We start from the raw sequence: 25,939 nt of genomic DNA, 5'->3' as shown, positions 1-25,939 counted from the left end.
TTGGATCATATCATGACGGCTTCCTGCTCCCTCAAGTCGTCGTCTAGCTCCGGGCCATATTCATGTGACGACGCGTAAATCTTGTCTCCTTCCCGTTCCTCAGCATAGGCATCCAAGATCCTCACCACATCCGCGGTCAATAATTGCAATTCTCTGATCTCGTCCGGCTCCAAAGTCAATATCTGTCTGACTTGCTCTTCCTCTGCTTCGTCCTCCTGGGTTACATCCGCATCTTTTTCATCGTCACTCGAGATGTTTGGTGAAGTGCTCCTCGGAAGCTGGATCCTTTGCTGTATTTCTCGTCGCCGAGAATCCCGATCCATGATCAGACTGTGGCCGAGTCCCTCGAATACTCGCAACATGCAAGTGTCTATCAGTGACCTGAGCTTGACGATGTCACTGAGAGTATATGGATTGCCGGTGACTGCTAGCCAGGAATCGCAAAGCAAGCTCTTGCCGTCATGTACCAGATCGTAGGCTCCAAAGAGCAAATAGGTCAAAGGGTCGATACGTGAGACCTGACGAAGGACACTGGTGGCAGAACGGGCTTTCTTGTTCGCACTTGATTTGCCCGAAGCCCCTTCTTCTGAAGGGAGAGAGGCTTTGACAGTGAAAGCATACAGCCGCTTCTCGTTGACAATCGGAGACGCTGGAGATTTGTCTGATTGCCCAGTTTCTCGTGTCTTGCGGTTGACTGAGCCATTGGAGATGATGAGATGCTGCAAGCAAGCAAGCATTAGATCGCGTCCGTCTTGGTGTTCATGGAGCTTACCTTATCGTTTGCCGTTCGATACAAAGATGGCGACTTTTGAATCGCAAAGTTGGGTGCCGAGGCCAGACAGATCAATGCTGCAAGCAAAGGTAGAGAGTCGTTGTGTATGTTCAAATGAGGGGGTACGTTTGGTCGACCGTTGTACTTGTGGATTCGCTGTAGTAGTCTGCCATCAGAGACCGCCAATATGCCGCTGTCGGAGAGCGCCCTCAACAGGGAATCCCGCATGTTGCGAATGTCGATCATGGCGCCAATTTTGAGTGAACTAGATTTGCAATACTCGCATGCCTCATCCCAATTGCGCTCCTCGATCTCGCGCCACTTGTTGTATGCCATGAGACCCGCAAGCAGGTCGGATTTGAATGCAGATGGGGAGAAGGAGTTGTGAATTTTTCGGACTTCTGATCTGCGATCAAGAGGGACCATGAATGGACTGCCCAGACTCATGACGGCAGAAAGAGTAAGAGCCGAGTCAAGACATCGGAACATGGCTCCGTAGAGTAAGAGCTTGCCAACTGCCGCATCGATCGGAAGTCGTTGCAGAACTCGGCCGAGCGACGTTAGTCTCTCGTTCTTATCCAGGACTCCCAGTTGCTGCAGAGATTTGATCGCCGCGGCTACTCGATCGGGAGCAGGTGGCTCGATGGTCTCGCCCAAGATGTCATGAACGGCTCCAATGTTCAAGGCCTAGATCTCGTCAGCATAAAAGTCCGAAACTCCTCGTGCTCACGTTGACATGCATCACCACATTGGTCAGATTCTCTCTCTTCATCTCCACCAATTGATGAGAGCCGAGCGACTCTAGTCGGAGCTTTGAGATCACACTGAAATATTCCCCGGGTCGATGTCGGCCCGCACGACCAGCTCGTTGATCGAGATGTGATTTGCTGACCCAAGCCAGGACCAGAGATGAGAGGGACGAGACGGGGTCGTATCGATTCTCCCTGAGTCTACCTCCATCAACGACATAGACCACATCTGGAATGGTCACACTGGTTTCTGCGATGTTGGTCGCCAAGATGATTCGTCTTCTTCCCTCTGGGACGGGCTCAAAGACTTTCTGCTGTTCCTCTGCAGGAACCGCCGAATGCAAAAAGTGGATACTGTATTTGGGATCCTCAAAATTGACTCCGTTGACGAAATGCTGAGTTTGCAAGAGCATGCGGGTCTTTTTGATTTCCTCGAGACCGGGTAAGAAGACCAGGATGTGACCTTCAGTAGACTGTTTGAGAATGTGCGCTACTGTGAGCGCTACCAGCGGTAAAGGCAGAGGCACCTCGGTGTCCTCGACAAACAGTGCACGATCATCCGACAGCTCCCGTAAGAGGTATTCGAATACCAATGGGTCCCGAAATACCCACTGGGCCTCGGTATATCGTTTGAGACGGGGGACGATCTCGTCCAATAGGTGTCGTTCGACCGGAAAACTTCTTCCCGGCACTTCAGTCACGCGAGCTGGGCCTTCTGGAGTGGCAAAGTACTGTTGAAACAAAGTGGGGTCGATGGTTGCAGACATCAAAATGAGCTTGAGCGGCTTGCCCCGCGCTTTTCGCTCTGCCATGAACCTCTTGAGGACGGCCAGCAAGAGGTCGGTGTCGATATCTCGTTCGTGTGCTTCATCGACGATGATGTGCGTTGTGTGCTCTAGGTCACTATTTGTATCCCTCATCGCCTGTAGCCTCCTGTGCAGAATCCCCGTGGTCATGTATGTGATGGAGCCACGAGGTTGCGGAAGTTTGGCGTCAAATCGAACTTGATAGCCAACTTGTTTACCCAACCTTTGGCCTCGCTCGGCTGCCACTCGCTCAGCAACGGATCTCGCTGCTAACCTTCGTGGCTGCGTACACAAGATATTGCACTCGGCACCTTGACCTCGATCAATGTAATCGTCCAGGATCATTTGGGGGATCTGAGTTGTTTTACCGGAGCCAGTCGCAGCTACTAGCACCGTCACATCGTCTTCACTGATCCTGTCCATGATCTGCTTTGCCTTCGTATAGATCGGCAACCCCTTTCGTTGAGTGCGCATCTCCTCCCACGTTGGATCCTCGCGATACTCATCGAGTTTACTCTTCATCTCGATGGAGATTTGTTGAATATCCCCTATGGCATTTTGTGAGGTTTGGGCTGGGTTCTGATTGATCGCGTCAGGCTGTAATGATCCATCGGCTGGAGCTTTTCGGTGCAGCTTGGACTGTGTGATATCCGAGCAGAGACCGTAGATGTCTTCGTTCAGCTGCTCGCTGATTTGGAACACCAAGCTTGGCAGGGCATTCCGACGCTCCTCCTCTCGGAAATCTGTCCACAGCCTGGGGTCACACAATTCGAGATACTGGACGACATCGAGATACGAGTTTTGCTGGGCTTGTTCAGGAGATGTACCAGTACCCATGCCGATCGTCCGGCCACCGACGGACATGATAGCCTCACAATTTGGTGGAGATCCGACGATTTCGATGGACGGAGGGTCGAATTGATATCGTTCACAGTAGTATGCCATGAATTTCTTTGCCCTTGGTAATTGAATGACGATTCCATTGCTAAGTCTCTTTGTGTCAATAGCCGACGTCTCGACATCGGAGTCTGTCACGAATTCTGACTCGGCGGCTTCTGAATCCTCGACGATGTGGACTGGGTCTTGGGGGCTCGCAGAGCCGGCGACGGGAGGAGTAGCGCCAGACTGTAGGATCAGCTCAAGCTTTCATTTCTTCCGCTCACCATCTCGCGTCGTGTAAGCTCATAATGAGCTGCCAAGGCAGATGCCTCATACGCATCTTTTGCATCTTGACCATCACCGGTACATACAATTCGACATTTACCTCTGATATTGACTGTCGCCCTGGATTGTGAGCTTCGCTAGGACCACACGCTCACCTCGCGATGCGCTTGCCATCGATTCGGCCCCACAAGACGCTGAACTGGGGCGTTTGGCCTTCATGACTCATTCGGTCGAATAATGACGAGCGCGGACTCTGCAGCTGAGCCTGATCGAGTTGCAAGTCCGCGTTGGCGGACATGATAGCCTCCCTGTCCTTGATCGGTCCTTCCAAAACTTGCAGAGTCCCTGGTCCCGGACTCGTTTGCGGCTGTGAGGGTAAAGCCAACTCGGACGGAGATGAGGTCGAGTGCAATTCTCGAACGGTCATGGCCCTAGGACCTGTGGGGGTCTTTGAAGAGACTCCAGTGGGTGAAGCGATAATGCCTCTGAGACCTGACCGTGACCGTGGGCCAGTGGGTGCACCAAAGACACCGGTGGCTGATTTCGGACCGGTGGGTATGGGCCTAGAGGCTTTGGACGGTCCGCTTTCTATCGTTGTCGAGGATGCTGATCGCTTAAGGTTACTCCTGCGTCGTCTTAGCAAGTAACATGATCATCTAATCCTACCTGTCGTCGGCGTCCTTGATCTCGGCTGACTCGACAGCTTCACTCGGATGACTCCTGTCTGCCAGACGCCCCATTCTGTCTTGCTCTGCCGCCTCATCGTCTCTCTTCCTCTTCTCCCGTATCCTCTGCTCGTACTCTGAACGACGTTGCTCTTCCCTTGCATGCTTCTCCTCCGATTTTTTATGAGAAAAGGTGAAGAACGTCTTGGGCAGTTCGGATGAAGGTGCGCGGGGGACCGGACTAGCAGCTGATGCTGATGATGATGATAGACCTTTCACAGGACTGCGACTTGAGACTCGATCAACCGAGATACGTCGACGAGATCCTGGAGGAGACAGCGGTCTGGGTATGTAGGTATCTTTTATACCCCAGTCCTCCCTAGGCCCAGGTCGATGATCGTCTCGTCGATCCCAATCATCTTGTCGTCGTGGAGGCGATCGGGGAATGTAAGAATCGTGATGAGCTGAGCGGCGACGTGGTGACGGTGAACGTGACCGTGGTGGGCGATCATTTTGAATCGGTCTAGAGCGTAAGGATGCCGAAGGAGGTCTGGTGGGTAGGGCGAATGTGGGCTTTTGAGGCAGCCCATGCGGAAGTGAGATACGAGAGATGAGAGGTTTCGATGATGATGACGCTGAAGAGCTATTGGAGGCTATATCTGGCTTGACTGGTAGAGACGAAGGCAGAGTCACATTGGAACCCGAGGCTTGAGACATCAAGCCGAACAAAGAATGGTCGTAGTCGGATTGGTGATGGACAGTGACGACACACCTACTCGAGTTGAATAGCGGCGTTGGTCGACGAGAGCCGACGATGCCTTTGAGCCGTCTTGAGCAGCGCAACATTCAGATTTGGATGATTCGAAGGGCCACCTTTTCTTCCTATCGGATCCCCCTGAAACTCGATGCACTCCCTCCCCTCTCTCTAGCGAGCTGAATCCAAAGTGATAATCGGTACGATAGCAGCTAAGGTATGAACATGATTTCAGCAGCAGCTGCTGCTTAAAAAAAATATTATCTACAAATATGTCAGTCACGTGGTATAGACGCGGTGGCAATTGCCTTGGCCATGGCCGGGTGTACAGCGATACAGCGCCTGTAGAGGATGCATAAGGGCAACACCGAAGATCCTTGGGAGTCGGCTTGAGAGCTTACGTACGGAAATCCAGTAACTCTGATCAGCTAGGTTTGCAACCCACATCAAGCCACTGGTTGCCCAGCCTCACGGCACGCGGTGCGCCTTTCTCCCAAAACGTTTGGTTTTTCGAAGGATACGACGTCGAAGCGCATTTGCCCGTGCTGTAATCCCTCCACCGTAGACTGGAGGATGTTGTCCAATTTCCAATACACTCAAGAAGGTTACCGTCTCGTGACTCGTACCTTTTCCGCACCAAAGGTCCAGGTTTGAGTGCGGTTTCAAGAAACACTTGAAACGAGACCGGGACTTCGTCAAGGGTCCATGTACCGAGCTCAGTTCCTTGTTTATTAGCTTTTCTCTCGTACAGCCACTGTGCGGTCTTCATCGTTTCGGCATCCTTGACTCGCCCAGCTTCCAGCAGTTTCTGTTCAGATTTCGTGTCCACAGTCGATAGTCTAGAGATATCTGTCTTGATTTCGTCAAAGCTCTCACCTGCTTCCAAGAACTGGGCCAGAGTCTCATCGTCAAAAGTCACTTCCCCGTCGTACGGAATCTTTGTCTCTGCAGGTGGATGGGAGAAACAGCGCACAGGATCCTCAGGGTTCTACTCCGGTTCAAGACTCCAGAAAAACTGCTCTTTGACAATATGATCATCATTATCACAGGTGGGCGCAAGTTGGGTCGCGGGAGAGCGTGCCCATGCCGCGTCGCTTGTAGAGGTCATCTTGTCCAATAAGCTTATGAGGGTGATGTATCGGAGGTAATATGCTTGAATAAAGTGCGAGAGCTGTATTTCTTCCCCGCGAGTTTAAGTACCACTGCAGAGGAGTAAGTAATAATCCGATCTGCCTCTCATTTGCCATCACTCTGTCTCGATCTACCCCTGTTGTAGTCAATTTACCATCGCAACAAAGGTCGTGTCGAAAGGAGCGTTCGGACTCGATAAGGCAATTAGAAGCAGTCGATTCAGGGGCTGGGTAGGATTAAGTTTTACACCGGTAGTCCCATATCATCCATCCTTTGGTTAATCTCATGAATTACAGCTCCATACGACTCCTAGGAAAGCGGGGTCCAGCGAGTCATCACCGATGAACATTCCAACTGTTCGTTTGTCTGAGACCCCTGGGCCAAATCTCGGTTTGAGAACACCTCCGTTGAAAGACTTTCCCGTCGCGGGCTCGACCAGAACTGGAGTGAGCAAGATTCTCAATGAATGTCGGCAGCGAGTCAGGTCAAGCATAATGGTATCGATCATATCACCCGCGCCTGCAGCTTGCTCGCTACGCTGAGCAGCCTTGCAAAGCACAGCCATTCATGATGCTTCTCAACTTCTTTATCCTCGTGCCTTACCTAGTCCACAGCGGAACAATCAAACAGAAAATATGGCTCGAACACCTCTTGTAGCTTGCTTCGGCCACTGCTTCTACCGCCGGGGGGAAATCCATTCATCATGCCTTTATTGTCGTTTACTGAGAAGGTTGAGCGGGTTGAGCAGGGAAAGGACTCTCCTTTGCCTTTTCACGAGCTGCGGAGGGGACGATCCGGAGCTAAGACAGTGTCAGCGCTGTCTTGGGAGACGAGGTAGCGTAAAGCCTACTCCATCAAGATACACTAGGAGGTGAGAGGTCAGCGTAGCTTCAAGGTTGCAACGAGGGCAACGTACAGTGTCTTCCGATGGCTGAGGTGGGACTTGTCAGCGAGATGCTCTCAGGACCTAAGCTGGTCTCAGCTTACCAACACCAGCTCCGACGAGAGCTACCGCAGTGATGAATGCGATCGGGTAGAGCTCAACAGGAAGATCTAAAGATGAAGGGGGCGGGATATGCGTCAGGCCCGCTGACTTGAGCCCACGGGCTAGATGACATACCTCGAAGGCCGAATCTGAAGATCTACCAATACGATTTGAATGGATTATGCTTTGCGAAGATCGTATCGACTCACCAGCTTGCTCCTTCCGCCTCTGTTCTCCGGCGTGTTAAATCGCTTGGCGATGATCATTTGACCATTCTTCAGAGCGGGAGCACGCGCCAGAGGTCGTGAAAGGACGGGAGTGGCCATTCGTAGACCTAGGACAGCGGAAGTGGGAATCATATTGGGCAAAGAAGTTGATGTCGATACAAGCTGACTGGTCGATAAGACGTGGATCGCTGAACGATGGTGATCAAATCAAAGAAGATCCTAAATTGACGGATCAGGATGGGATCAAGTGATCTCACGCTGCCTGAGCTGCCAACTACGTCACTGAAAGGACTTTAATTACCGGCTACCGCAGCGGGCCTATCACTCAGAAAATAGGCGAATCCCCTATGTCCCCACTCCGGGCAAAGCGTGTCAGTTGACAACGCTTTGTCTCCCCAACATCGACCACTGAACAACACTAGATCAGACCTAAATTGAACCATGTCCAACACTCAAGCTCAATTCGATAAGGCTGTCGAGATTGTCGGGAAATTGCCCCCTGACGGTCCTGCCAAGCCCACTACAGAGGACCAACTCAAGGTGAGTGTGCGGAGCGTGGTGATGGTGGTGGTGGTGGTGCTGGTGGGGATGATGGTGATGATGATGATGGTGGTGGTGGTGGTGGTGGTGGTAGTACATCCCGTGAAATGCGAAATGCCCTCGTACGGGGGCAAGTGAACCAGGGTCTCGTTGCCATCTCATAGGAATGGACTCGTAACTCTTTCATTCCTTCGCTGGCAGGACCCAGAAACTCGAACTCGGGGCTAACTCATTCGTTTCACCAGTTCTACGCCCACTTCAAACAGGCCAAGAACGGAGACTGCACTGGTGCCGCACCTGGCATGTTCGACTTCAAGGGAAAAGCCAAATACAACGCTTGGAAAGAACTCGAGGGAATGAGTAAGGAAGACGCCATGTCAATCTACGTCGTCCTCCTTCGAGACGTGAGGGAGACTTTGCGTTGTCGGATCAGGTCCATGTGCTGATGCCGTATAATCCTGCTTAGATGTTGAAGAAGTTTGACGACGACGAAGCTAGCAAAAAATTCCTTGCTGAGCTTGAAGGTGCGTCTCAGAAACAATGGAACTCGTCGATGAAGGCCGCTGACGGGACTCAAGCTGCTGGTCAATGATCAAGGTTGATATCGTGGTCATTCTGCGTAGTCCAATCTTGAGATTAGCTACTAGGATCCGCTCCATGCACGACCCTTGTTCAGGAGAAGCAGGGACTCATGCGGATTTGTCTCTGGTGGGATTCTATAACTGATTGTCTGATGATACGTACATGAGTATTGACAACGGATGAAATTTGCTAAGCACAACGATGACTAACTGCCCTCTATCATACACTCCTTTCCCCTCATTCCGAAAGAATGGACCGTCGATTTTCCCTCTCAAGTCACTGCAAGAACCTGTAAGGTCTTGTTTTTTTCGCTTTTCCTGTATTGGCAAATGAACCCCCTCGTCGTCGTGGTCCAATCATTCCTATCCTCTATGTCTCGTCACTCGTCCCGCCCCTCGTCAATGTTGACCGACTATGGCCATATTTCCGATCCCAACTCCTCAAATACTCAATCCCACCTATACCCCTCCACATCCTCTCAATGCCAGTCACTCATGACAGGCTCTGATGTATCAGCTGCTTCACACCGCTGATAGATGGCCTCATCTTCTCGCCGAACGAGTCGCTTGGTATCTTTTTCCAGAGCCGCCACCCTGCCGAGCGTTACATCCAATACGCCTTCAAGATTGTTCAGCCTGACGACGGGATGCAAGTCCTGCCTCTCTTTCTCGATCAATGTCCCGCCTGCTGTTTCGACGAGATCGAGAAGCGACGAAGCGATCTCATCAACAGTCTTGACTCCGGATATCAAATCGTTGGCCAATTCTGAAATGACTGCTGGGTCGATGCCATTCCCTGGCATGACGTCGGGCGGGGGAACGAATGGCCTCAACTCAGCCAATTCGTGTTCTTTCTTCTTGACAATGTTCCTTTGCGTATTGAGAGCGCGAGTCAAATTGGCATTCGTACGCTCCAAGGAGGCATTTTTGTCGTTGGCTGCCTGTAGGTTTCTCTCCAGGATTCGATTTCGCGCCGTCAAAACTGGAAGCGGGTCCGAGCTGAGCACAGCTGTCTCGTCTGGATCAGGTTGAGCAAAAGGGATGAGCGCTGCGAGTCGCGATTGGACGGTGGCAAGTTGGGCTTGTAGCGCTTGCATCGAGGAATGTAGGATGGCGTTTGGATTTGGAAGTTCCGTCGATGGGAATTGTTCGACATCGATGATGGAGGTTGTAGGTGATCCACGAGAACGGGGTTCGTCAACTGGGCGAGTTATCAGCTTAGAATCTGACAACGTACACCCACTATCTCCTTTGGATGCTTCATCTTGTTCTCCTCTTTCTGTTGTCCGCATCGCTGAGATAATGTCATGCAATGGTTGGACTCCAGGTCCAACCTGCGACATGATCCCTCGCCAGTCATTGTCGTCGACACTACTCAGATGAGGTGAACTTGCAGACGAGACCCAATCCCAGCTCGTAATAGACGGAGATGACTCGACCATTTCCGTCGTCGCTGTGATTGAATCGGCACGCTCAAGCGTCGCTCGCTTAAACGGAGGTGAAGACGTCTCTTCGTCCCGGGAAGGGGGAAGGTGCTCTGGACCTTGAATGGGAGACATGCCGTCTACTCCTCTTTTGATCATGCAGCAGAACAAGCAAGAGTGTGGGTGTGAGTGAAGTCAAGTCAAAGAGAGAAAGGGGCCGGGGGGCCAATCTCTCTCCTCACATTCTACTGAGGTATGAGAACTCTTTTTTATAGCTGCGACTCAACGGACGAGAGGCCACACAATCGCCAAGTGGCGACTTTCCCACGGTAGATTAAAATCCCCGACAAGAGCGCCTCGTTCGAATGCAGCATCCCATCCACCATCGTAGTTCGTCCCGAGTCTTCAACCCGATTGTTCAGCCATACATCCCCCAATATGGCGTCTCGACTCGTTCAGTCCTCTCGTACACTGGCGAGAAATCTCTTATGGACGATTTCAAGACGATCAGTCTCGTCTACACCTCTTCCGACTGCTCCTGAACCCGTTCCAGAGGATCAACCTGATTCGTCTACCCCCAAACTTTACCAACAATCTCCCAATTACCCCAAGACATGGTCGACCTCTCAGAACCCTAAACCTCACGCGTACGACAACGTCAGGTTCGAGCAAGTAGATCTGGAATTTCAACCGAAACCAAAGAGCGCCATGGCCATGGTCGCGGAAGACCCTATCCGGTTGGTCAGTGGTAGAAAAGCAGTCTGTGACGGAGGTAAGTCGATACAGGGCTCCTTTCGTGCAGGATATCGGCTCTTGTATCAAGTAGTTGAGCAACGCTAATGACCCTGAGTCTAGGTGGGGGACCACTCGGACATCCAAAAATCTATATCAACCTCGACAAGCCAGGTGAGATAAGTGTTGTTCCACCCCATCGCAGACCACTAACGCACCGTGTGCCAGGGCCTAAAGTCTGTGGATACTGGTGAGCACCACGGCTTTGCACCCGAGTTTGATGCTGACCACTGGTGCAGCGGCATAAGGTTTGAGAAAGCGCATGCCGCTCATTAGGCGGAAGTTTTGACGGAAAATGAAGTCTCTCAATGCATCCATTCTGTACCGGGTTATAGTCTTCATCAGTGTGTCTCATCGTGGACGACATATACGCTTGCGGATAGGCATTATACACATGAGTCGTCCTGTTCATCTACCAGACCGGGAGCAAGCACGCAGACGGCTGACTCTCATGGGCCCCACTCTACAACACCCTCTCTTCACCTGGTTGAGACGCTCCTATACCCTCCCCCTTGAGCTCTGCAATACCCTTCTCATTGTCTGCCTTTTTGCTCCATTTTCTCTCCAACCCATCTTCTGCAGCCTGCACATCAAAGTCTGCACTCGTCACGGATCCCATACCAAACAAGCCAACTTGGTTGGGCTGCAAGGGTTTTAGTATCTCATTTGCAAAGAGATGCTGGCGCTTCTCTAGGTCGAATGCCCTTCGCGGTGAGTCAGCGGCGAGTATTACAGAGGAGTCTAGTGTATGGTTCCTGCGACGACGTTGCCGCCTCCTGACGCTCGAAACGTTGTTCGCTCACCACATGGCAGCTCCTATCCTATTTGAGATGGAGAAGAACAAGCCAACGATGGGTATTCTTTCCAATAGACTCGCTGCGAACCCAAATGTCCTATAGGCCCACATGCGCTCCTCGACCCATGTCCATCTTGATTCGGGCGACATGTCTTTTTGGTCAAAGTACGGTTGATGCAAGTACTCGGCGGTCGTGAGACCTCGAAGTAGAGCCGTGACGAGAGGTGAGAGTAGCGGTAGGGTCGGGGAGAGGGGCAGGAGGATATCTAGGTTCGTGGTCGGAATCTCAGTCAAAGCGCTCTATAGACGGTACTTTGCGCACCCACAGTGTCGGAGGACGACCTGCGTTGGCCACCACAAGAGCCAACTCAACCACCTGGCTTCTTTTGTCCTCCTTCCACCCTTTCCAGAAAGATCGCTAGCAGAAGGTTTCGGCGGCTGAGCCCATTCCTCGATATAGCCCTAGTAGCACATCGGTCCCTGCACTTCATTGAAAAGCTTGGGTGACTCACCTGGGACCAGAACTCTGAGGGCTTGCCCCGGGAAGATACGGTCAATGCCCATGCTCGTGATCTAGCGATTCGAAGGTTTTTGTAAATGAACATCCTGAGGATCGACGAGACTTGAGGGAGTAGTATCAACAGATGGGTATCTAAAAGATTCAGAGCAGGGCAGTCAGCATATACATGACAGGCATGTAGTCGGTCATCCTTGAATCTTCCGTTACTCCTTTACTCACAAAGGACCAAGTCAACATGGAAGCTCAATGGTCCCAGACCAACTTTGACTACCCCAGCCACGCTCTCCTTGACTGCTTCTCCTACCCGTGCTCTTGCGCCTCCACCTAGGAGCCATCCCGCTCTACCAAGTAGCACTTTCCGGACGAACCAATTGAGGATTCGCCAACTCCCAATGGAATACAATAATCCAACGATCAACCCTCTCACGGAAGCATGTTTGATCTTGTCCAACACCGGTTGACGGATGAATGGGTCAGTCAGTAGTCTGTAAATACCCACGAGGACATAAGCTGGTGGGATGTGCAACAGTTCAGACGGCATCGTGGACAAGGATCCACTTAGGATTGGGGATTCACGAATGTCAGATCAGAATTTCTCGAGATTACCGGCCAAAATGACGCCATTTCCCCTCCCACAATATTTCCATAATTATTATCATTGCCACTGTGGTGGTTCCACGAGCTCCTGTAAGCTTTTCACGGTGTTGATCGCAATGCAACACAAGTTGAGTCTGACGGCGCGATGCATACAACCAGGGATTTGCTGGATACGTCAAGTACAACTACATGACGGTCCAATGGCGCCAAAGCGCCCCCGTTTTCCTGCTGACCTCACCTGTGGCATTACAGCAGCTTCAGCAGGTTTTCTTCGTCAGCCACACGAAGGAATGTCACGCCTTCTCATCTCATCAAGGCTTATGACTTGGGCCCGCTTTGTCCCGAATCGACCGCGCCAGCGTCAACATGCTAGGAACAGTAAGTGGCGAGCTCGACTGACTCGCAGATTCCGTCCATACGAAGCTTTGAACACGCCACCTGTACGCCTTGCCAGATGTCCAAACTTTGCCTTTCTCGTCCGTCCGTGCCGTACCGTCTCTGCTCGAGTGTAATTCCGCATCTATAGCTGAAGAAAAAGATGCATAGAAGGAAGATTCAAAAGACGCCACGAACGGCTTTTAAACTCCGTGACAGAACGGGAGTGACTGCGAGCTGCTGCTGGTTCCTCGAAACAGCGGGAGTCTATCGCTTGTGCTGAGGAAATTCTCTCGGCTCATGTTCCTCGTTGTATCTGCTGCTCGTACTGGTCTCGCGGCTCGTTCAAGGTCTCATCACTGCTCGCCGATTCGACTCGCTTCTTCAGGTACGAACGAATCTGATTCATAAAAAGGGACAGCAGCGGCAGCCACAAAAGTTGTCAAAATCATCATAATTGAAAGTGGCGTTTCTTCGATGAACCCCCCTCCCCCCCTTGGTCCCTCTCACGCCTGCACACACGCACTCTACTTTGGCTGACTCTGCCCGCTCGCCCTATCAAACACGTTACGCCCCCGGGGGGACTTTATCCCACCAGATTGTTACATGCGCTGCGTTTGGCATGCCTGTCACTGCCCTGTCCCGGTTGGGACCACCACTACCCTGAAAAATTCCCCTTCCATTGGGATGAAATCATATGGTCCCTCATGTTGGTGCCTGTCAGCAAGGACGGTGAGGTACGGATCCAGGGAATTTCCAAGACGGTCTTCGAGTGATCGACACGGATTACCTGTGAGACAGAGGTGAGGCAAGAGGGGGGGGGGGGGGGGAGGCAGGGGCGGGGCGGGAAAAAACAGGGGGCTCAGAATGAGTATCTACGACATGAGCTGTGATGTCGTATGCGTGCGTAATTGATTCACGAGGGCACGGAAGGAAATATGCACAAGCAGATGGAGTGATTGGAAGCGTGCATACACACGGAGCGACTGACTTGATGGTGGTGCGGTGATGATCACCGTCGAGCGTCGTTGTCTTCCAAGAGCCACAACATTACGCAGCCCGTGCGCAGCCGAATGAGCCGGAAGTGTCAGGAAAGAGGAGGGAATATCTTGTCTAGAAGAGACTGTGGTTATTTCGTTACCCTCCCCTCCCCTTCCCTCCCTCCCCCTTGGTGACTCTGCCGTGGTGGGCGCAGTTGAATAGCCTCAGAAGCAGAAGAACCTGGAAAAGAACATTGACCTGAAAATCTAAAATACGCCGAGAGCGGGGAAAGAGACTAGCCGGAGACAGAAGTGCAAAGATGCCCGGGGATCCAAGTAGTCTCGAGCTGAGGAGGAGGGGGTGAGGGGGAGGGAAGATGACGTCGGATGCAAAGTCTACTAGCAGCTGATCAGTATAGTGTGGTCTAGTTGACCCCTTGATCATCATCATGAGGAGGCGCAGCAGCAGCAGTAGGAGCAGAAGTAGCAGTAGCAGCAGCAGCCACCATCACCTAGCCTCATCTCATCCTCACCCCCCTTCCATCCTCCATCTCATCCGCCATACCAAAACTCCTCTTTGCCATTCGCGTTGTCTTATGATTATATACAAATCAATGATTATTACCAACCAACCAAAGAAAAAAAAAACGCCTCTTGATCATTACAAATGAAGGAAAAGCAAAAATCATTTCTCTAATGCGAATTTTGCTCGACTTTTGTTGGCTCTTTTTCCCATAGTCCCTCCTCATACCGGCCCCGTCGTGTCCAAATTGCTCTCGCTGCCCTCATCTCGGTCAGGCGTAGCTCCAGCTGCTCTTGCTGCTGCTGCTGCTGCTACTACTATCGTTTGTTGTTGGCTGTCTCCATACTCTCCCGCTTCATCATTTGCTTGCTTGTTGGGTCAATGATTTGAGAGAGAACCAACCACAGTGTCACACAGCAGCAGCAGAAGAAGAGACGAGAAGCGGAATCTTTTCCTCTAATTCCCCCCTCCCCCCCTCCCCCCCTTCCTCCTCCTCCGAGATCCCTCCTTCTCTCCCTCACTCTCTCGCTCTAGCGTCTTGAGAAAGGGATCCTTTTCGTTAAGGCTCATTTTTGGGCACTCTGTCTCTTTGGAACACGGGTCATTTCATCTTATGGAGCCTTGAACGGATACTGGTGGCAACTGCCCAGATCAGCATTGGAGGGGGGCGACAAAGCCCATATGGTGCATTTCTCGCCAGACTCACTCCATGGTCACGCCGGGATTCCCGAGTTGAAACGATCCGTCAGCAAATCACGTCACGCAACGAGCTAGCTGGTCGGGCCTCATATCCGTACACCACCGGCCTCCTTGCGATCTGATGCTCGCCTCACCCATCACAACACCCAACCTCAATAACGATCCTGTCATGGCTTCGACTTTCTCACACGACAGTCCTGTGCGCGTGTCTACCATCCCTGGATCCGAGGCGGCGGCAGCAGCAGTGGCATCATCTTCTACCTACAGGCGGGTATCGACGACAACCTCTGCGACGACCTCGCCAGGATCTAGAAGACCTTCTGGTGACTCGTACCTCCCGACACCTCAATCAGGTTCATTGTTCAGGCAGCAACAGCAACAAATGCAGTCGCAGTCGCATTCGCAGCAGCGTCCCCCTCAACTACCGCTTCCACATTCCACGTCTCATTCATCGAGTCATCCGAGCTCTCATTCTGCTTCTTATAATTCTTCAAACTCTCCACATCCCAACCAATCACCTCATCCGACGCTCTCTCCCGGCATTTCGCCACATCCTCAAATGTCAAATCATCTCTTGACGCCAGATATGAGTGATCATTCTGGATCCCCTCAATTCGCAGGACCCAGTACCTATCGTCGGACACCAGATTTGCACTCACCCCTTTCTCATGCAGATTATGACGATCTACATGCCAGAGGCTTGGTACATGACCCATCGACACCGGCGAGAGGGTCGAAACCCAGGGGCAGGATGACAGCTCAGGGAGAACAGGTCATGATGGATGGTATGGAGAGAATGCAAGTGGATGAGGGCGATGGGAGGATAGGCACTGAGGATCCATGTGAGCGATGTGCAGCACGGAGAAACGGACTTTGTGCTGATCCGACTCAGTCGCCGAGCGCTCGTATACAGAGCTCAAAGTGCTTGGTGATGGATCATTCGGGACAGTGTGGCTGTGCGATTGGCATTCACCAGTCAAACCCAATGTTCTCTTATCAGCGATGCAATGTGGCGCAGGCGCCAGACCAGAATGGGCAGGGAAGAGGCTAGTCGCTCTCAAGCGGATGAAGAGAGTGTGGGACGGCGGCTGGTCACAGGCCAGGAATCTCGGCGAGATCTACGTGAGTGGTTCCAGGCAAACCAGTCTGAAGGTTGTGGCCAGTCTCTCAGCCGTATACCGCAACATCCCGCCATCATCCCTCTTTACGACGCATTCATCTCACCCAAATCCAAAGAACTCTACTTTGTCTTCGAGTGTATGGAAGGCAACCTCTATCAACTGACTAAATCTCGTCGCGGTCGACCTCTCGCCGCGGGTCTCATTGCCAGTTGTTTCCACCAGGTCGTCTCGGGTCTGCACCACATTCATCGCTATGGTTACTTTCATCGCGATATGAAGCCTGAAAACTTATTGGTCACTACCACAGGCCTCGCCGATTACTTGACAGCATCTACATTGACTCAGATCAATAGCGATCCTGGAGGTACTGATAGCAGTACGTATCAGTACGAAAAGGACGTCAGCGTCATAATCAAACTGGCGGATTTTGGTCTGGCAAGAGCGATCACGTCGAAACCGCCTTACACCGAGTATGTCTCGACTCGATGGTATCGTGCGCCCGAGGTCCTCCTGCGTTCAACGGAATATGGTGCTCCCGTCGACATGTGGGCTCTAGGGACTATCCTGGCCGAAATGCTCAATCTCAAGCCTCTGTTCCCCGGAGTCAGCGAAATTGATCAAGTCTACAGGATCACAGATACGCTCGGTGACCCAAGTACAGATTATGGTGTCGATGAGCGAGGCAAGGTGATTGGTGGAGGTGCTTGGGTGTCTGGCGTCAAGCTGGCCAAGAACGTCGGCTTTGCCTTTCCCAAGGTAGGTTCAGAAAGTCGATATCCTTGTCTGACTGTCTTCAGCGTAATCCTGTTAAATTCCGGTCCCTATTCAATGAGAACGTGCCTCAATCGCTAGTCGACTGCATCGCCGACTTACTACGTTACAATCCAAAGTACCGAATGACCTCGGCTCAGTGCATCGACCATCCCTACTTTCACGAAACTCTCCCACACCTTCAACAAACCCCGCCTCTGCCTCGCATCCCATTCTCTCAAGGACAGCCACTGCATCGGATCGTGCAACCGCCTCTTCACGATCTCAACGCGCCTCCCAGAGCCGTTCCCCCAAGTCATTCGCACCACGAAGCCCGACCAGCATTTGCCAATGGGGATATGCGCACCTTGCCACCTCCTGTGGGCACCCCTGATCATTCCAAGAATATCTTTTCTGGACCGGATTCGTACGAACCATCTGCACTCGTTAATCAATTACGACAACTGGATCTCCCAACGGAGGACTTGGCATCGTATGGTCACCGACCTCCTCCCTCTCCTGTCGCAAGCTCAGTGTACACTACCGGAGGCGATGCAACGCTGGGCCCAGCGCAACGAACACGAGCTTGGGCAGAGGACACTCGTCAACAGGTGCTTCAGCCGGTCCCGAAACAGCAGCCGCAGCAGCAACAGCATCACCACGCAAGCTCTCATTATGCTCACATGAACGCAAGTCAAGCCAAGGTCGCCGCGTTTGTGGAACAACAACAATCCATCTTGGTCTATGAAGATGGGACACCTCGGCAGACGGGTCCTGGGCCATTACCACCCATGCCACCTCTCATGGATTCTCCGAGTGACTCACCGAGTGCCTCAAGTTCGAAGCTGGCCTCTCTCACAGTTGGAAAGAAGAAAAAGTGGGGCCTATCCAGTGTGTTTAGTCGAGACGACAAGAGCTCTCAAACGCTTGCGCCAGTTGACGAACATGGCTATATGGTCTCTTCGCCTGGCTCATCCTTGAAGCGCACTCAGTCTGGCAGCCGACCTAGCGATCGCGAGATGCCAGCAATGACATTGGCAGCTCCGATCGAGGATCCAAAGAAGGCCAAGAAGGAAGCTGAGCTGGCTCGTCGCGAAGCTGAAAAGGCTAAACGAGAGGCTGCTGCTAGGATGCAAAAGGAACGTGCGAGAGCAGTCATGATGAAGCGACAACAAATGTTGAACGAGCAAGTGTCGGTCAAGGATCCTCATATCGAATACAAGTCTGGATTCACCGTGACGCCAGAAACCAAGCCATCTGTTCCTCAGGTTCAAGCTCATCCGCCGCCCATCTCTCAACATGCCTCTGCTTCTCAATCTACTCGAAGTCTTCATAACTCGCCTGCTAGGGATCTACGGCATACATCGACCTACCCCATGTCACAGAGTGCCACGTCAGTCAGATCTCACGAATCTAAGCGGTCTGCTGCTCAGGGTAGTCTGCATTCTGGTCATTCTCAATCTCACCCATCGTTACCGCTCAAAGACCCTCTTGGTCTGCCGTCCCGACACAAGGCTAGACGTAGAGACGATGACGACGATCATTCCATGTCGAGCTTTGATCACAATTCTCTGAGGAGCAGAAGTGTCCTTACAGTCGGCACGATTGATAGCGAGTAAGTCGTTCCTCCGCAGCCAGATGACTGATATAATCAAGTCCCGGTCCGATGAATCACCATCGATCAGAGTCCCATCTTCCGTTCGCCTACTCTAAAGATCCCTTGCTCGCCAAACGGTCCATGTCATCTATGCACCAAATGAGTTCACGTTTAGCCAACATGTCAAACCCTTCACTCGAATCTCAGCTCGCACATGATTTCCAAGCTCGTGCTACCGTCGCTTCTGGCTCTACTACCTCCTTGGGTCAACATGGTCGATCGACAGCTTCGTTGGGTCAATATGGCCTGACTCGATCGACAGACCAATACGATATGATGACGCATCAGAATCAACTGTTTGCAAATGCTGTCGGGGGTCAAGGATCAGCACCTACAAGTCCTTACGGTCACCCAAAGGGGACTGCTGTATCCCATGGCGTAGGCATGGGTCGTCATGCACCCATGCCTCACGGCGTGGGCATGACCATCCAAGAGGGTCAAGAGGTTATCAACCCAATGTTTCAGGTCGTGAGTACATTCTGTCGTCTCTCGTTACCTCAGACGCAAGGACTAATAGTTGTTGTCTTTTTTCAGCCTGCGCCGGCTAGCCAAGAACAAAATAACTCTTCAGGAACTACATTACCGCCGTTTTCGGCCATTGCACGAGTGGCAGATTCAAGTCATCAGCATCAGCAGCAGCAGCAACATCGCTAGTTGTGCAACGGGGCCTTGTAAGGGATATGATGCGCATGGGAGATGCGGGTTATGAGATCTGGAACGTGCGGCGATCGAGATTGAGAAGACGGCGGGACTAAGCTCGCTAATGGCCTGAGGGCAGCAGATAGCAGTGGACCAGTTGTAATTCACCCTTATGTTGATGGGTAATGCAAAATCTCTTGCCGCGCGCGAGCTGTAAGCTTGTGGTCCCTCCGACGAGCCAAATACTGAGACCCTCCAATCGATACGAGGGTTATGCATTGATCCATCTAGATCCCCGTCTCGGTCCGACACCATCAAGCACGCCAAAGTAAAGTTCGTGACAGAGCCCATCTGTCATCATACTCTTCGCCGATGCTAGCTTTTCAAGCGGCGCTAGCTCTTCCCAAACCCAATCGAACGGCTCCGACGGGTCCGTATTTGGCCTCGACTTCGTCTTGAACCTTTTCGATGGACTTGAAGTATTTGACCGTCTTGACTCGGAGTTCGTTGGTGGCGTCCTCACTGAGAGAGCACGAGGCGTCAGCGAGGTGCGGAACAGGATATGCTGGACGATAGAACAGCGAGCGGTCGATGATGACAGCTTTGACTTACTCGCAAACGACCAAAGCCCAAGGATGAGTCTGTAAAGCAGAGGCGGTGATCTATGGGGGTGGAGGCCTGCATCAGAACATGCACCAAAGCCGGGAGATTGGAGGAAGGAGTCAGACTCTGGGTATAGACTCACCATATGATTGACACCACCTTCGATCATTTGACTGAGGGCCAACGCTTTACCTTGTCCAGTGACGACGAGGACGACTTCTCTAGCGTCCATGACGGTTTGAACACCGACTGTGAGAGCCATACGCGGGACGGCAGAGAGGTCATTGCTGAAGAATCGACAGTTGGCAAGGATAGTCTCGTACGCCAAGGTCTTGATTCGTGTTTTGGATGAGAGGGAAGAACCGGGCTGAGATGAAGCATCAGCGATGAGATCCATATGTTGGCAGAATGCAGCCGCTGACTTCGTTGAAGGCGATGTGACCGTCTGTACCGGATGCACCGAGTCAGTATAGAGCGACTACTATGGGTCTCGTGACTCACCAGCTCCGATTCCACCGAGGAAGAGATCGATTCCTCCAGCCTCCTTGATAGCAACTTCGTAGTCCTCACACTCTTTGTACAGATCCTCAGCATTTCCGTTCAGGATATGGGTGTTCTTGGGGCTATGGGGAGGTCCGTATCAGATCGAATGTACGTAAAGCCGAGATCTCAACTCACTCAATGTCAACGAGGGAGAAAAAGTTCTTGAACATGAAGGTGTGGTAAGATTCAGGATGATCTCGAGGGATTCCAACGTATTCATCCTGTCACAATCATCAACCGCCGGACGGACAACTCGAGCCATCTTCGAGCTCAAAAGACTCACCATGTTGACTGTATTTGTAAAATCATAGAACGTTCAATGATCAGCTCGGGTACAGCTTAAGACGAGCATAAGTTGACTGACACGTTATAACATCCTTTACACACAGTCAGCTCCCCTTCCCGCAACTTTATGGCTGATTGCTCACCTTGAAAGACACCTCCCCGGCCTTGTAGAGCTCTACCAGTCTCTCATACACTGGCAAAGGGCTGGAACCTGTTGGGAGACCGAGAACAAAGTGTGGTCTACCAGCTTTCGGTTTGAAACTGTTGATCCGTTTGGCAATGTAGTCGCCAATCTACGACGATCCGTCAGCTCGATACGTTCCGTCCAGACCGTCCCCGCGCGCGCGCACACAGTGAGAGTCTGATACTCACGTATTGACCGACTTGCTCTTTTGTATCTCTGATAGTAAGACGCATGACGAGGGAGTAGTAAGGTACCAAGTCAAAGAGGGGAGGGAAAAGTGTAGGAGTACTTTTGTCCTTGCAGTAGCTACAGCAAAGACGAGCTGTGGTAAGGCGAAGAAATGTGAAGGGGTCAACGAACGAGTTGGATGTCTAGGTCAGGGCTGGATTCCCGTACAAGAAGTCTGTTGGCAATGGTTGGAACTTTTGCGAACGTTGTATCAAGCAACTTTCTTTGGTTCCGAAGGACGCCATTCATGTTTTCCCCCATCTCACCATAGACTCTCCCCTTCGAGCCTCCCATCCGGCGATCTACCCGCTACTAGCCTCCCGGATCCCTCCCGGAGGGGAAAATTGGAAGAGATGACGCCTTGTCAATGTTCAAAATGACGTGGTCTTCTTCGAGCGACAAGGGTTTATCACCGGTGACATATCCTTGAAAGGTACATCCGTACCAAAACCATCGGGATTGCAACTCACACATGGGCATCAACAGACCGAGGTGCAGCAGTGAAACGTAGGAACGAAACCCCGAAGAGCCGTCATGAGCAGATTGGCGTACTCTCTCTGTCTTGGCATTGATGCTAAGCCCAGAAAGCCCTAGATCCCTGGCCTCAATGGGGGTTACTAACCGCATATAGACAGGGGAAAGCTTTGTACGGTGACATGGACCATCCTCCTCCTCCTCTGATACCAACTATCTCCGCCTGTCGGAGCTTTCCCCCATACTGCTCCTATCACTCTGACGCACTATGTCTTATCTACCCCTCCTTTGTTGCTCAATCCCTCTTTCCTATGGTTGGCATGCGATAACGCCTGGGCAAATGAGCGATAATGGTGGACACGGTCTGGAGCGAGTAAGGAGTTGAAAGAAGATTTCAATGCAGTACGGACCTCTTTTCTGCTGGAATCGCAATGGTTCGCGGCTTCGTCGCACGGCCGGGGCTTAACTTGTTCATTTGTCGAGTTTCGGAATCGCCATTCGACCTATCCGCGGAAGGCCTTTGAGATCCTTGAAGACCGGTGGCAATTGCCAGCTTGTTCGACTCGACTGACAAGGACAATCTCCTTTCGTCCCGCTACTTTCTCTCTGTCTCCCTCTGTCCTCAAACCGTGATATCACGCCGACGCACATCAATAGAGCACTCGTGCTGTCGTCCGAACCCATATTGATTACCTCACAGTATGCCAATAGATCCCGACGCCTACATGTCAGGGGCGATCCCCACTCTCTCGAGGGGAGGCGGCTGGCTTCCTTCTGGCTCAACAGGAAACTCACGACGAGCGAGCGACATTGATAAACCTCCATCATCACCAACATGTGCGCCTCGTGCTTCCTCTGGCATGAGTATGGACATGTTTTCAGGGTTCTGGAAGAGTCCCATGTATGGGATTGGACCGGGCGCACCTGGAGGACCGGTTGGATCAGATCATTCCAAAAGATTCGGTAGTAAGTCACGAGAGTCTGGATCTGACCCCGCTCCCTGTGATTTGCGAGATATCGTTTCACTTGCTAAGAATACCTTGATCGTGCTTCTCTCAAAGGACACCTCAGTCCTCTGATGCTTCAATGCCCTCTTCTGTCTTGCTCCACTTGCATATCTCCTGTCGACTGAAACTGCACTAACCATGCACCGCTGTATAGGTTCTCGGACCGTTCCTCCGAGCCCACTTGGTATCAAGGGTACCGCTCTGTACCCCTCCACGATCAACATGAGTTCCGGCTGGGCTCCCCGAACCAATCCAGCAAGTTCAACAAGATTAGGCCACACCATGCCATCTCACGCTCAACGACCGACCCTGCACTCCCGACACAGTATGCCATTACCTTCCGATGACACGAGTGCATTTACAAGCTCGAGCTCTCAGCACAGCATCGCTTCGCCCAAACGTCAGACCTCATCTGTTCCCAACTCAACTCGCGTTCGTAAAGGATCTGAAGTCTGGCAGGGGAGTTCGTGGGAAGGTGGAGCAGGTGCTCCTAGGCCGATGACCCGCGAACCCGATTACGGTGCGAAATCAAGGCATCAATCGCCTTACATCTCGTCTGTTCAGCCCCATAGACGGAAAGCAGAGACATTGCCTTCTCCGCCTGTTCCTGATGAGCTCGCATTGGCAAAAAAACCTCTACACGAGACATTTGATACACGGCAACATGATCATCGGTTGGTGATTCATTCGCGTAAGACATCTTTGGATCTCAAGAATACTTCACACATTCCGAAAGAGACCAAGAGACCGAGCACGAGCAGACGACACACCCACCAGCCATTGACTCTGGTGCAAGCAGAAGAGGATGATCTAGACCCACAGAATGAATTTGCTCCGTCCACAGGACGAAGTCTCGCAGTCGACCACGGGTCAAGATCACCAATGACACGAGTGGACACTACATCTCGCCCTCCAAAGCTACCACACGAGCGGTCCAGAAGCTTGACCAAAATCCCACTGAATGATGTTCAGTCCCCTCCTACATCGCCATATATCAAGTTGACCAGGCGACAAACCAGGCATTCACTTCAATTCACAGCCCCGTCACACGCTTCCCCTCTGTATCACCACTCGTCGGCTGGCGAGTCTCGACAACGACATGTCTTAATGCCCCACACATCTGTCCCGACCGCCCCATCATCTTCAAGCCCCGTCCCTCTCCATCCCACCGATCCACCCGCTATGGATTTGTCCTCCTTGTCGTCCGCTCTACCGGCCATTTCGACCCCGTCTTCCCGTCAGAAACAATTTCCATCACCTGCCATTCCACGTCAAGCCCCTTTAGAGCTTCAGAGCCCGTCGAACCTTGGACCAAGACTGGCACATGAAGAGCCAGGATACGACCCTTATTCCATGCATCCTGCAGCTCCTGCTCCGCCCCGAGCAGATCGCGACATCTTATCCACGTCCATAACCCAGAATATAGATCCGCCGCTATCAGCGTCCACGTCCAGCACCGCCGAACGATCAGGTACATACACCCCTATCGGGTATGCTGGTCCTACGAGGCCTGTCGCTTGGAATCGCGATGGACCCGCCATGAAGACGTACGGTGTGGCATGGAAGAAACACGTTGACGGGCTGGTACTGCCCAATGAACCTCAAGGACCTAGATGGATACAGGCGAGACCACCAAGATCAGGAGTGGTCATTGGAGGAGAATGGGGACAAAGCGGCGGCGGCGTGTAGATTTCATGGACCGTTGTGAGGAGAAAAATTCGTTGGATATACAAAAACTGTGTGACATGCAGTGACTGCTATACCATATGGAAAGTTACATGCTCTAAGAGCATCTGAGAATGTATTTTGGATACTTACACCCCTAATCCCCAAATTCTACCTTGGACAATCCCATCGCGCCAACTCCTGCGGCGTCGTCAATAACCTGGACGAGGCCGAACTCGATACCCTGCTTCTTCAGACCGTCCAAAAGGAGTCCCCTGTACCCTCTTGACATCATGAGGCCTCCTCCCAGAGCCAGGGCAGTCTCTCCAGGTTGGACAATTGATCCGTCGCCCAGCAATTCGGTGGTGAGGTCGATCATTGGTGTGATTGACATTTTTGCCAATCGAAGCGCTTCACGAGTCGACTGGGTGAATGGATCATCTCCCTCCATACCATTCGAGCTCGAGCTATTGGGTGGACTAGGAGGGGACTCTTGCGAATCCTCAGGGAACGCCCATCTCAAAACGACACGAGCTGCGCCTGCCACTTTGGCATTCCGCTGAGCGGAGATTTCTCCGACGTCCCCTGAAGTGCCCCTGACCCATCGACCTGTCAATGAGACGAGCTCGATGAGATCCATGGGATCTTGAGTGCCAAAGTACGTCAAGAGATCACGGTGCAATGGCAACAGGGTCGGAGGAGGTCCAGAGAAAATTCCAGTGGATAAATGACGATCGGCGTGGAACATGAGGAGCCGGATGCACAGCCGGCCGAGCCAGAATGCTGAGCCCTCGTCACAGAGCCTATGGTCCATGTCAGTGAAAATCTCCCAGTCTTTTGCTCGTTCCACTCACATGTATCCCCAACCGCGAGACACGGCGACATCCTCGAGAGGCAATTGACGCGGGCCCGAGGTGACTGCCCTCGCTACACGTATAGTTCTTCCCACTGTGCCCGTCCCACAGACGACGCAGACGACATGCTTGATGTTGGGCATATCAAGGGCCGGAGCAGCCAAAAGGTTGACATCTGGTATGATGTCAGCGAGGCAAGATCCGTTGTGACCCCACCATTGGTCACTTTGATCTGAGCAGGAGCCAAGTTCAATACGTTTGACACGTGAGGGACGAATGCTTCAGAGTCAAACGCTGTTGAGATACCGGCGAGGGCGAGCCAAGCGTATCTGAAGACAGGAACATTGAGAGGCGGTAATGGTGTAGAGGGTCGCGAAGCAGTAGGAGAAGGTGGACGAGACGCTCGTGGAGTCGCTGGGACAGACACGGTAGGGAGATGAGGAACTGGTTTTCCATGCGTTCCATTGGAGGCATGTCCATTGACTGGACTGGCGTTGGCTAACAACGCAGGAGGGATCGCGAGGTTGGCAGGGACATGCGTTGGTGGCAAGCGAGCAAGAGCCCGGTAAGTCGCTAAGAGAATTGCTTGAGATGCTGGGATGAATCCCACGCTTTGTCTGGTGGACGAGCGTCAGGCCAAGCACTGAGAATCGAGATCCCCAGTTAGATACTCACGTGTTGCAAGGTCCGGCAACGCCACGAACTTCGACACCATCCGCCGACCGGATCACCACACAGACTTTGGATCCTCCACCATCTGCACAGAGGACCAACGGGGGAGGTGAAGTGACAGCAGGCCCTGCGACGGTATCCAATCTGACTGTCATCGCGTTCTGAGGGATAACAAAC

General features: G+C 52.2%; 10 protein-coding genes across 10 annotated transcripts; 4 read left to right on the top strand and 6 right to left on the bottom strand.

The window, feature by feature from the left end:
* Positions 1–5: 5 nt before the first annotated feature.
* BD324DRAFT_651007 (P-loop containing nucleoside triphosphate hydrolase protein) lies at positions 6–4,873 on the bottom strand (the record flags this gene model as incomplete). The annotated part of the gene is made up of 6 exons (XM_022018245.1): positions 6–719; positions 773–1,459; positions 1,503–3,452; positions 3,491–3,611; positions 3,647–4,117; positions 4,158–4,873. 6 exons carry the CDS (start codon positions 4,871–4,873, stop codon positions 6–8), a joined length of 4,659 nt encoding a protein of 1,552 aa, XP_021871450.1.
* A 1,856-nt stretch (positions 4,874–6,729) lies between these two features.
* On the bottom strand, positions 6,730–7,521 carry BD324DRAFT_448418 (hypothetical protein). Its single transcript, XM_022012807.1, has 5 exons — positions 7,236–7,521; positions 7,162–7,183; positions 7,029–7,094; positions 6,958–6,972; positions 6,730–6,905 (listed from the first exon to the last, which is right to left on the bottom strand). The coding sequence occupies exons 1-5, from the start codon at positions 7,383–7,385 to the stop codon at positions 6,853–6,855; spliced, it is 306 nt and encodes a 101-aa protein (XP_021871449.1). The 5' UTR covers positions 7,386–7,521; the 3' UTR covers positions 6,730–6,852.
* Positions 7,522–7,590: 69 nt separating this feature from the next.
* BD324DRAFT_626078 (acyl CoA binding protein-domain-containing protein) lies at positions 7,591–8,391 on the top strand. The gene is made up of 3 exons (XM_022015869.1): positions 7,591–7,793; positions 8,039–8,197; positions 8,260–8,391. Exons 1-3 carry the CDS (start codon positions 7,695–7,697, stop codon positions 8,383–8,385), a joined length of 384 nt encoding a protein of 127 aa, XP_021871448.1. The 5' UTR covers positions 7,591–7,694; the 3' UTR covers positions 8,386–8,391.
* A 182-nt stretch (positions 8,392–8,573) lies between these two features.
* Positions 8,574–10,078, bottom strand: BD324DRAFT_448539 (hypothetical protein). Its single transcript, XM_022012808.1, has one exon. It carries the CDS (start codon positions 9,955–9,957, stop codon positions 8,854–8,856), a length of 1,104 nt encoding a protein of 367 aa, XP_021871447.1. The 5' UTR covers positions 9,958–10,078; the 3' UTR covers positions 8,574–8,853.
* A 44-nt stretch (positions 10,079–10,122) lies between these two features.
* Positions 10,123–10,929, top strand: BD324DRAFT_626072 (zinc-finger domain-domain-containing protein). The gene is made up of 4 exons (XM_022015868.1): positions 10,123–10,570; positions 10,654–10,704; positions 10,759–10,780; positions 10,830–10,929. The coding sequence occupies exons 1-4, from the start codon at positions 10,237–10,239 to the stop codon at positions 10,864–10,866; spliced, it is 444 nt and encodes a 147-aa protein (XP_021871446.1). The 5' UTR covers positions 10,123–10,236; the 3' UTR covers positions 10,867–10,929.
* Positions 10,930–12,502, bottom strand: BD324DRAFT_626069 (hypothetical protein). The gene is made up of 5 exons (XM_022015867.1): positions 12,126–12,502; positions 11,899–12,038; positions 11,713–11,848; positions 11,394–11,652; positions 10,930–11,294 (listed from the first exon to the last, which is right to left on the bottom strand). Exons 1-5 carry the CDS (start codon positions 12,445–12,447, stop codon positions 11,054–11,056), a joined length of 1,098 nt encoding a protein of 365 aa, XP_021871445.1. The 5' UTR covers positions 12,448–12,502; the 3' UTR covers positions 10,930–11,053.
* A 2,747-nt stretch (positions 12,503–15,249) lies between these two features.
* BD324DRAFT_656473 (hypothetical protein) lies at positions 15,250–19,495 on the top strand (the record flags this gene model as incomplete). Its single annotated transcript, XM_022018843.1, has 5 exons — positions 15,250–15,922; positions 15,973–16,202; positions 16,244–16,957; positions 16,999–18,566; positions 18,608–19,495. The coding sequence occupies 5 exons, from the start codon at positions 15,250–15,252 to the stop codon at positions 19,260–19,262; spliced, it is 3,840 nt and encodes a 1,279-aa protein (XP_021871444.1). The 3' UTR covers positions 19,263–19,495.
* A 1-nt stretch (position 19,496) lies between these two features.
* Positions 19,497–21,533, bottom strand: BD324DRAFT_626055 (putative glucosamine-6-phosphate isomerase). Its single transcript, XM_022015866.1, has 11 exons — positions 21,223–21,533; positions 21,051–21,168; positions 20,822–20,971; positions 20,758–20,770; positions 20,677–20,684; positions 20,529–20,614; positions 20,352–20,473; positions 20,273–20,295; positions 19,993–20,217; positions 19,860–19,909; positions 19,497–19,769 (listed from the first exon to the last, which is right to left on the bottom strand). Exons 2-11 carry the CDS (start codon positions 21,093–21,095, stop codon positions 19,631–19,633), a joined length of 861 nt encoding a protein of 286 aa, XP_021871443.1. The 5' UTR covers positions 21,096–21,168; positions 21,223–21,533; the 3' UTR covers positions 19,497–19,630.
* Positions 21,534–21,962: 429 nt separating this feature from the next.
* BD324DRAFT_448018 (hypothetical protein) lies at positions 21,963–24,327 on the top strand. Its single transcript, XM_022012806.1, has 2 exons — positions 21,963–22,530; positions 22,726–24,327. The coding sequence occupies exons 1-2, from the start codon at positions 22,266–22,268 to the stop codon at positions 24,258–24,260; spliced, it is 1,800 nt and encodes a 599-aa protein (XP_021871442.1). The 5' UTR covers positions 21,963–22,265; the 3' UTR covers positions 24,261–24,327.
* Positions 24,328–24,393: 66 nt separating this feature from the next.
* On the bottom strand, positions 24,394–25,917 carry BD324DRAFT_579474 (hypothetical protein; the record flags this gene model as incomplete). The annotated part of the gene is made up of 4 exons (XM_022013379.1): positions 24,394–25,039; positions 25,091–25,265; positions 25,307–25,707; positions 25,766–25,917. The coding sequence occupies 4 exons, from the start codon at positions 25,915–25,917 to the stop codon at positions 24,394–24,396; spliced, it is 1,374 nt and encodes a 457-aa protein (XP_021871441.1).
* Between the last annotated feature and the right edge of the window lie 22 nt (positions 25,918–25,939).

The sequence above is a fragment of the Kockovaella imperatae genome (genome assembly GCF_002102565.1).
Source record: "Kockovaella imperatae strain NRRL Y-17943 chromosome Unknown BD324scaffold_6, whole genome shotgun sequence".
Classification (NCBI taxonomy): Eukaryota; Fungi; Basidiomycota; class Tremellomycetes; order Tremellales; family Cuniculitremaceae; genus Kockovaella; species Kockovaella imperatae.
Note: the sequence above shows the minus strand (reverse complement) of the source record. Positions and strands in the feature narration are given on the sequence as shown.

Excerpts from the sequence above, each read along its gene's own strand:
- BD324DRAFT_448018 (XM_022012806.1), top strand. The coding sequence starts at position 22,266 with ATGCCAATAGATCCCGACGCCTACATGTCAGGGGCGATCCCCACTCTC. Across the intron at positions 22,531-22,725 it reads TCATTCCAAAAGATTCGGTA|GTTCTCGGACCGTTCCTCCG; the intron begins GTAAGTCACGAG and ends ACCGCTGTATAG.
- BD324DRAFT_626055 (XM_022015866.1), bottom strand. The coding sequence starts at position 21,095 with ATGCGTCTTACTATCAGAGATACAAAAGAGCAAGTCGGTCAATAC. Across the intron at positions 20,972-21,050 it reads AAGAGCAAGTCGGTCAATAC|ATTGGCGACTACATTGCCAA; the intron begins GTGAGTATCAGA and ends GGATCGTCGTAG. Across the intron at positions 20,474-20,528 it reads TTCTCCCTCGTTGACATTGA|CCCCAAGAACACCCATATCC; the intron begins GTGAGTTGAGAT and ends ACCTCCCCATAG.
- BD324DRAFT_626078 (XM_022015869.1), top strand. The coding sequence starts at position 7,695 with ATGTCCAACACTCAAGCTCAATTCGATAAGGCTGTCGAGATTGTCGGG. Across the intron at positions 7,794-8,038 it reads CTACAGAGGACCAACTCAAG|TTCTACGCCCACTTCAAACA; the intron begins GTGAGTGTGCGG and ends TCGTTTCACCAG. Across the intron at positions 8,198-8,259 it reads ACGTCGTCCTCCTTCGAGAC|ATGTTGAAGAAGTTTGACGA; the intron begins GTGAGGGAGACT and ends AATCCTGCTTAG.
- BD324DRAFT_448418 (XM_022012807.1), bottom strand. The coding sequence starts at position 7,385 with ATGATTCCCACTTCCGCTGTCCTAGGTCTACGAATGGCCACTCCCGTC. Across the intron at positions 7,184-7,235 it reads GAGGCGGAAGGAGCAAGCTG|ATCTTCAGATTCGGCCTTCG; the intron begins GTGAGTCGATAC and ends TCGTATTGGTAG. Across the intron at positions 7,095-7,161 it reads CTTCAGATTCGGCCTTCGAG|ATCTTCCTGTTGAGCTCTAC; the intron begins GTATGTCATCTA and ends CTTCATCTTTAG.
- BD324DRAFT_626069 (XM_022015867.1), bottom strand. The coding sequence starts at position 12,447 with ATGCCGTCTGAACTGTTGCACATCCCACCAGCTTATGTCCTCGTGGGT. Across the intron at positions 11,653-11,712 it reads GCAGGTCGTCCTCCGACACT|ATATCCTCCTGCCCCTCTCC; the intron begins GTGGGTGCGCAA and ends CCACGAACCTAG. Across the intron at positions 11,295-11,393 it reads AGGATAGGAGCTGCCATGTG|GGCATTCGACCTAGAGAAGC; the intron begins GTGAGCGAACAA and ends CTCACCGCGAAG.
- BD324DRAFT_626072 (XM_022015868.1), top strand. The coding sequence starts at position 10,237 with ATGGCGTCTCGACTCGTTCAGTCCTCTCGTACACTGGCGAGAAATCTC. Across the intron at positions 10,705-10,758 it reads TATCAACCTCGACAAGCCAG|GGCCTAAAGTCTGTGGATAC; the intron begins GTGAGATAAGTG and ends ACCGTGTGCCAG. Across the intron at positions 10,781-10,829 it reads CCTAAAGTCTGTGGATACTG|CGGCATAAGGTTTGAGAAAG; the intron begins GTGAGCACCACG and ends CCACTGGTGCAG.
- BD324DRAFT_448539 (XM_022012808.1), bottom strand. The coding sequence starts at position 9,957 with ATGATCAAAAGAGGAGTAGACGGCATGTCTCCCATTCAAGGTCCAGAG.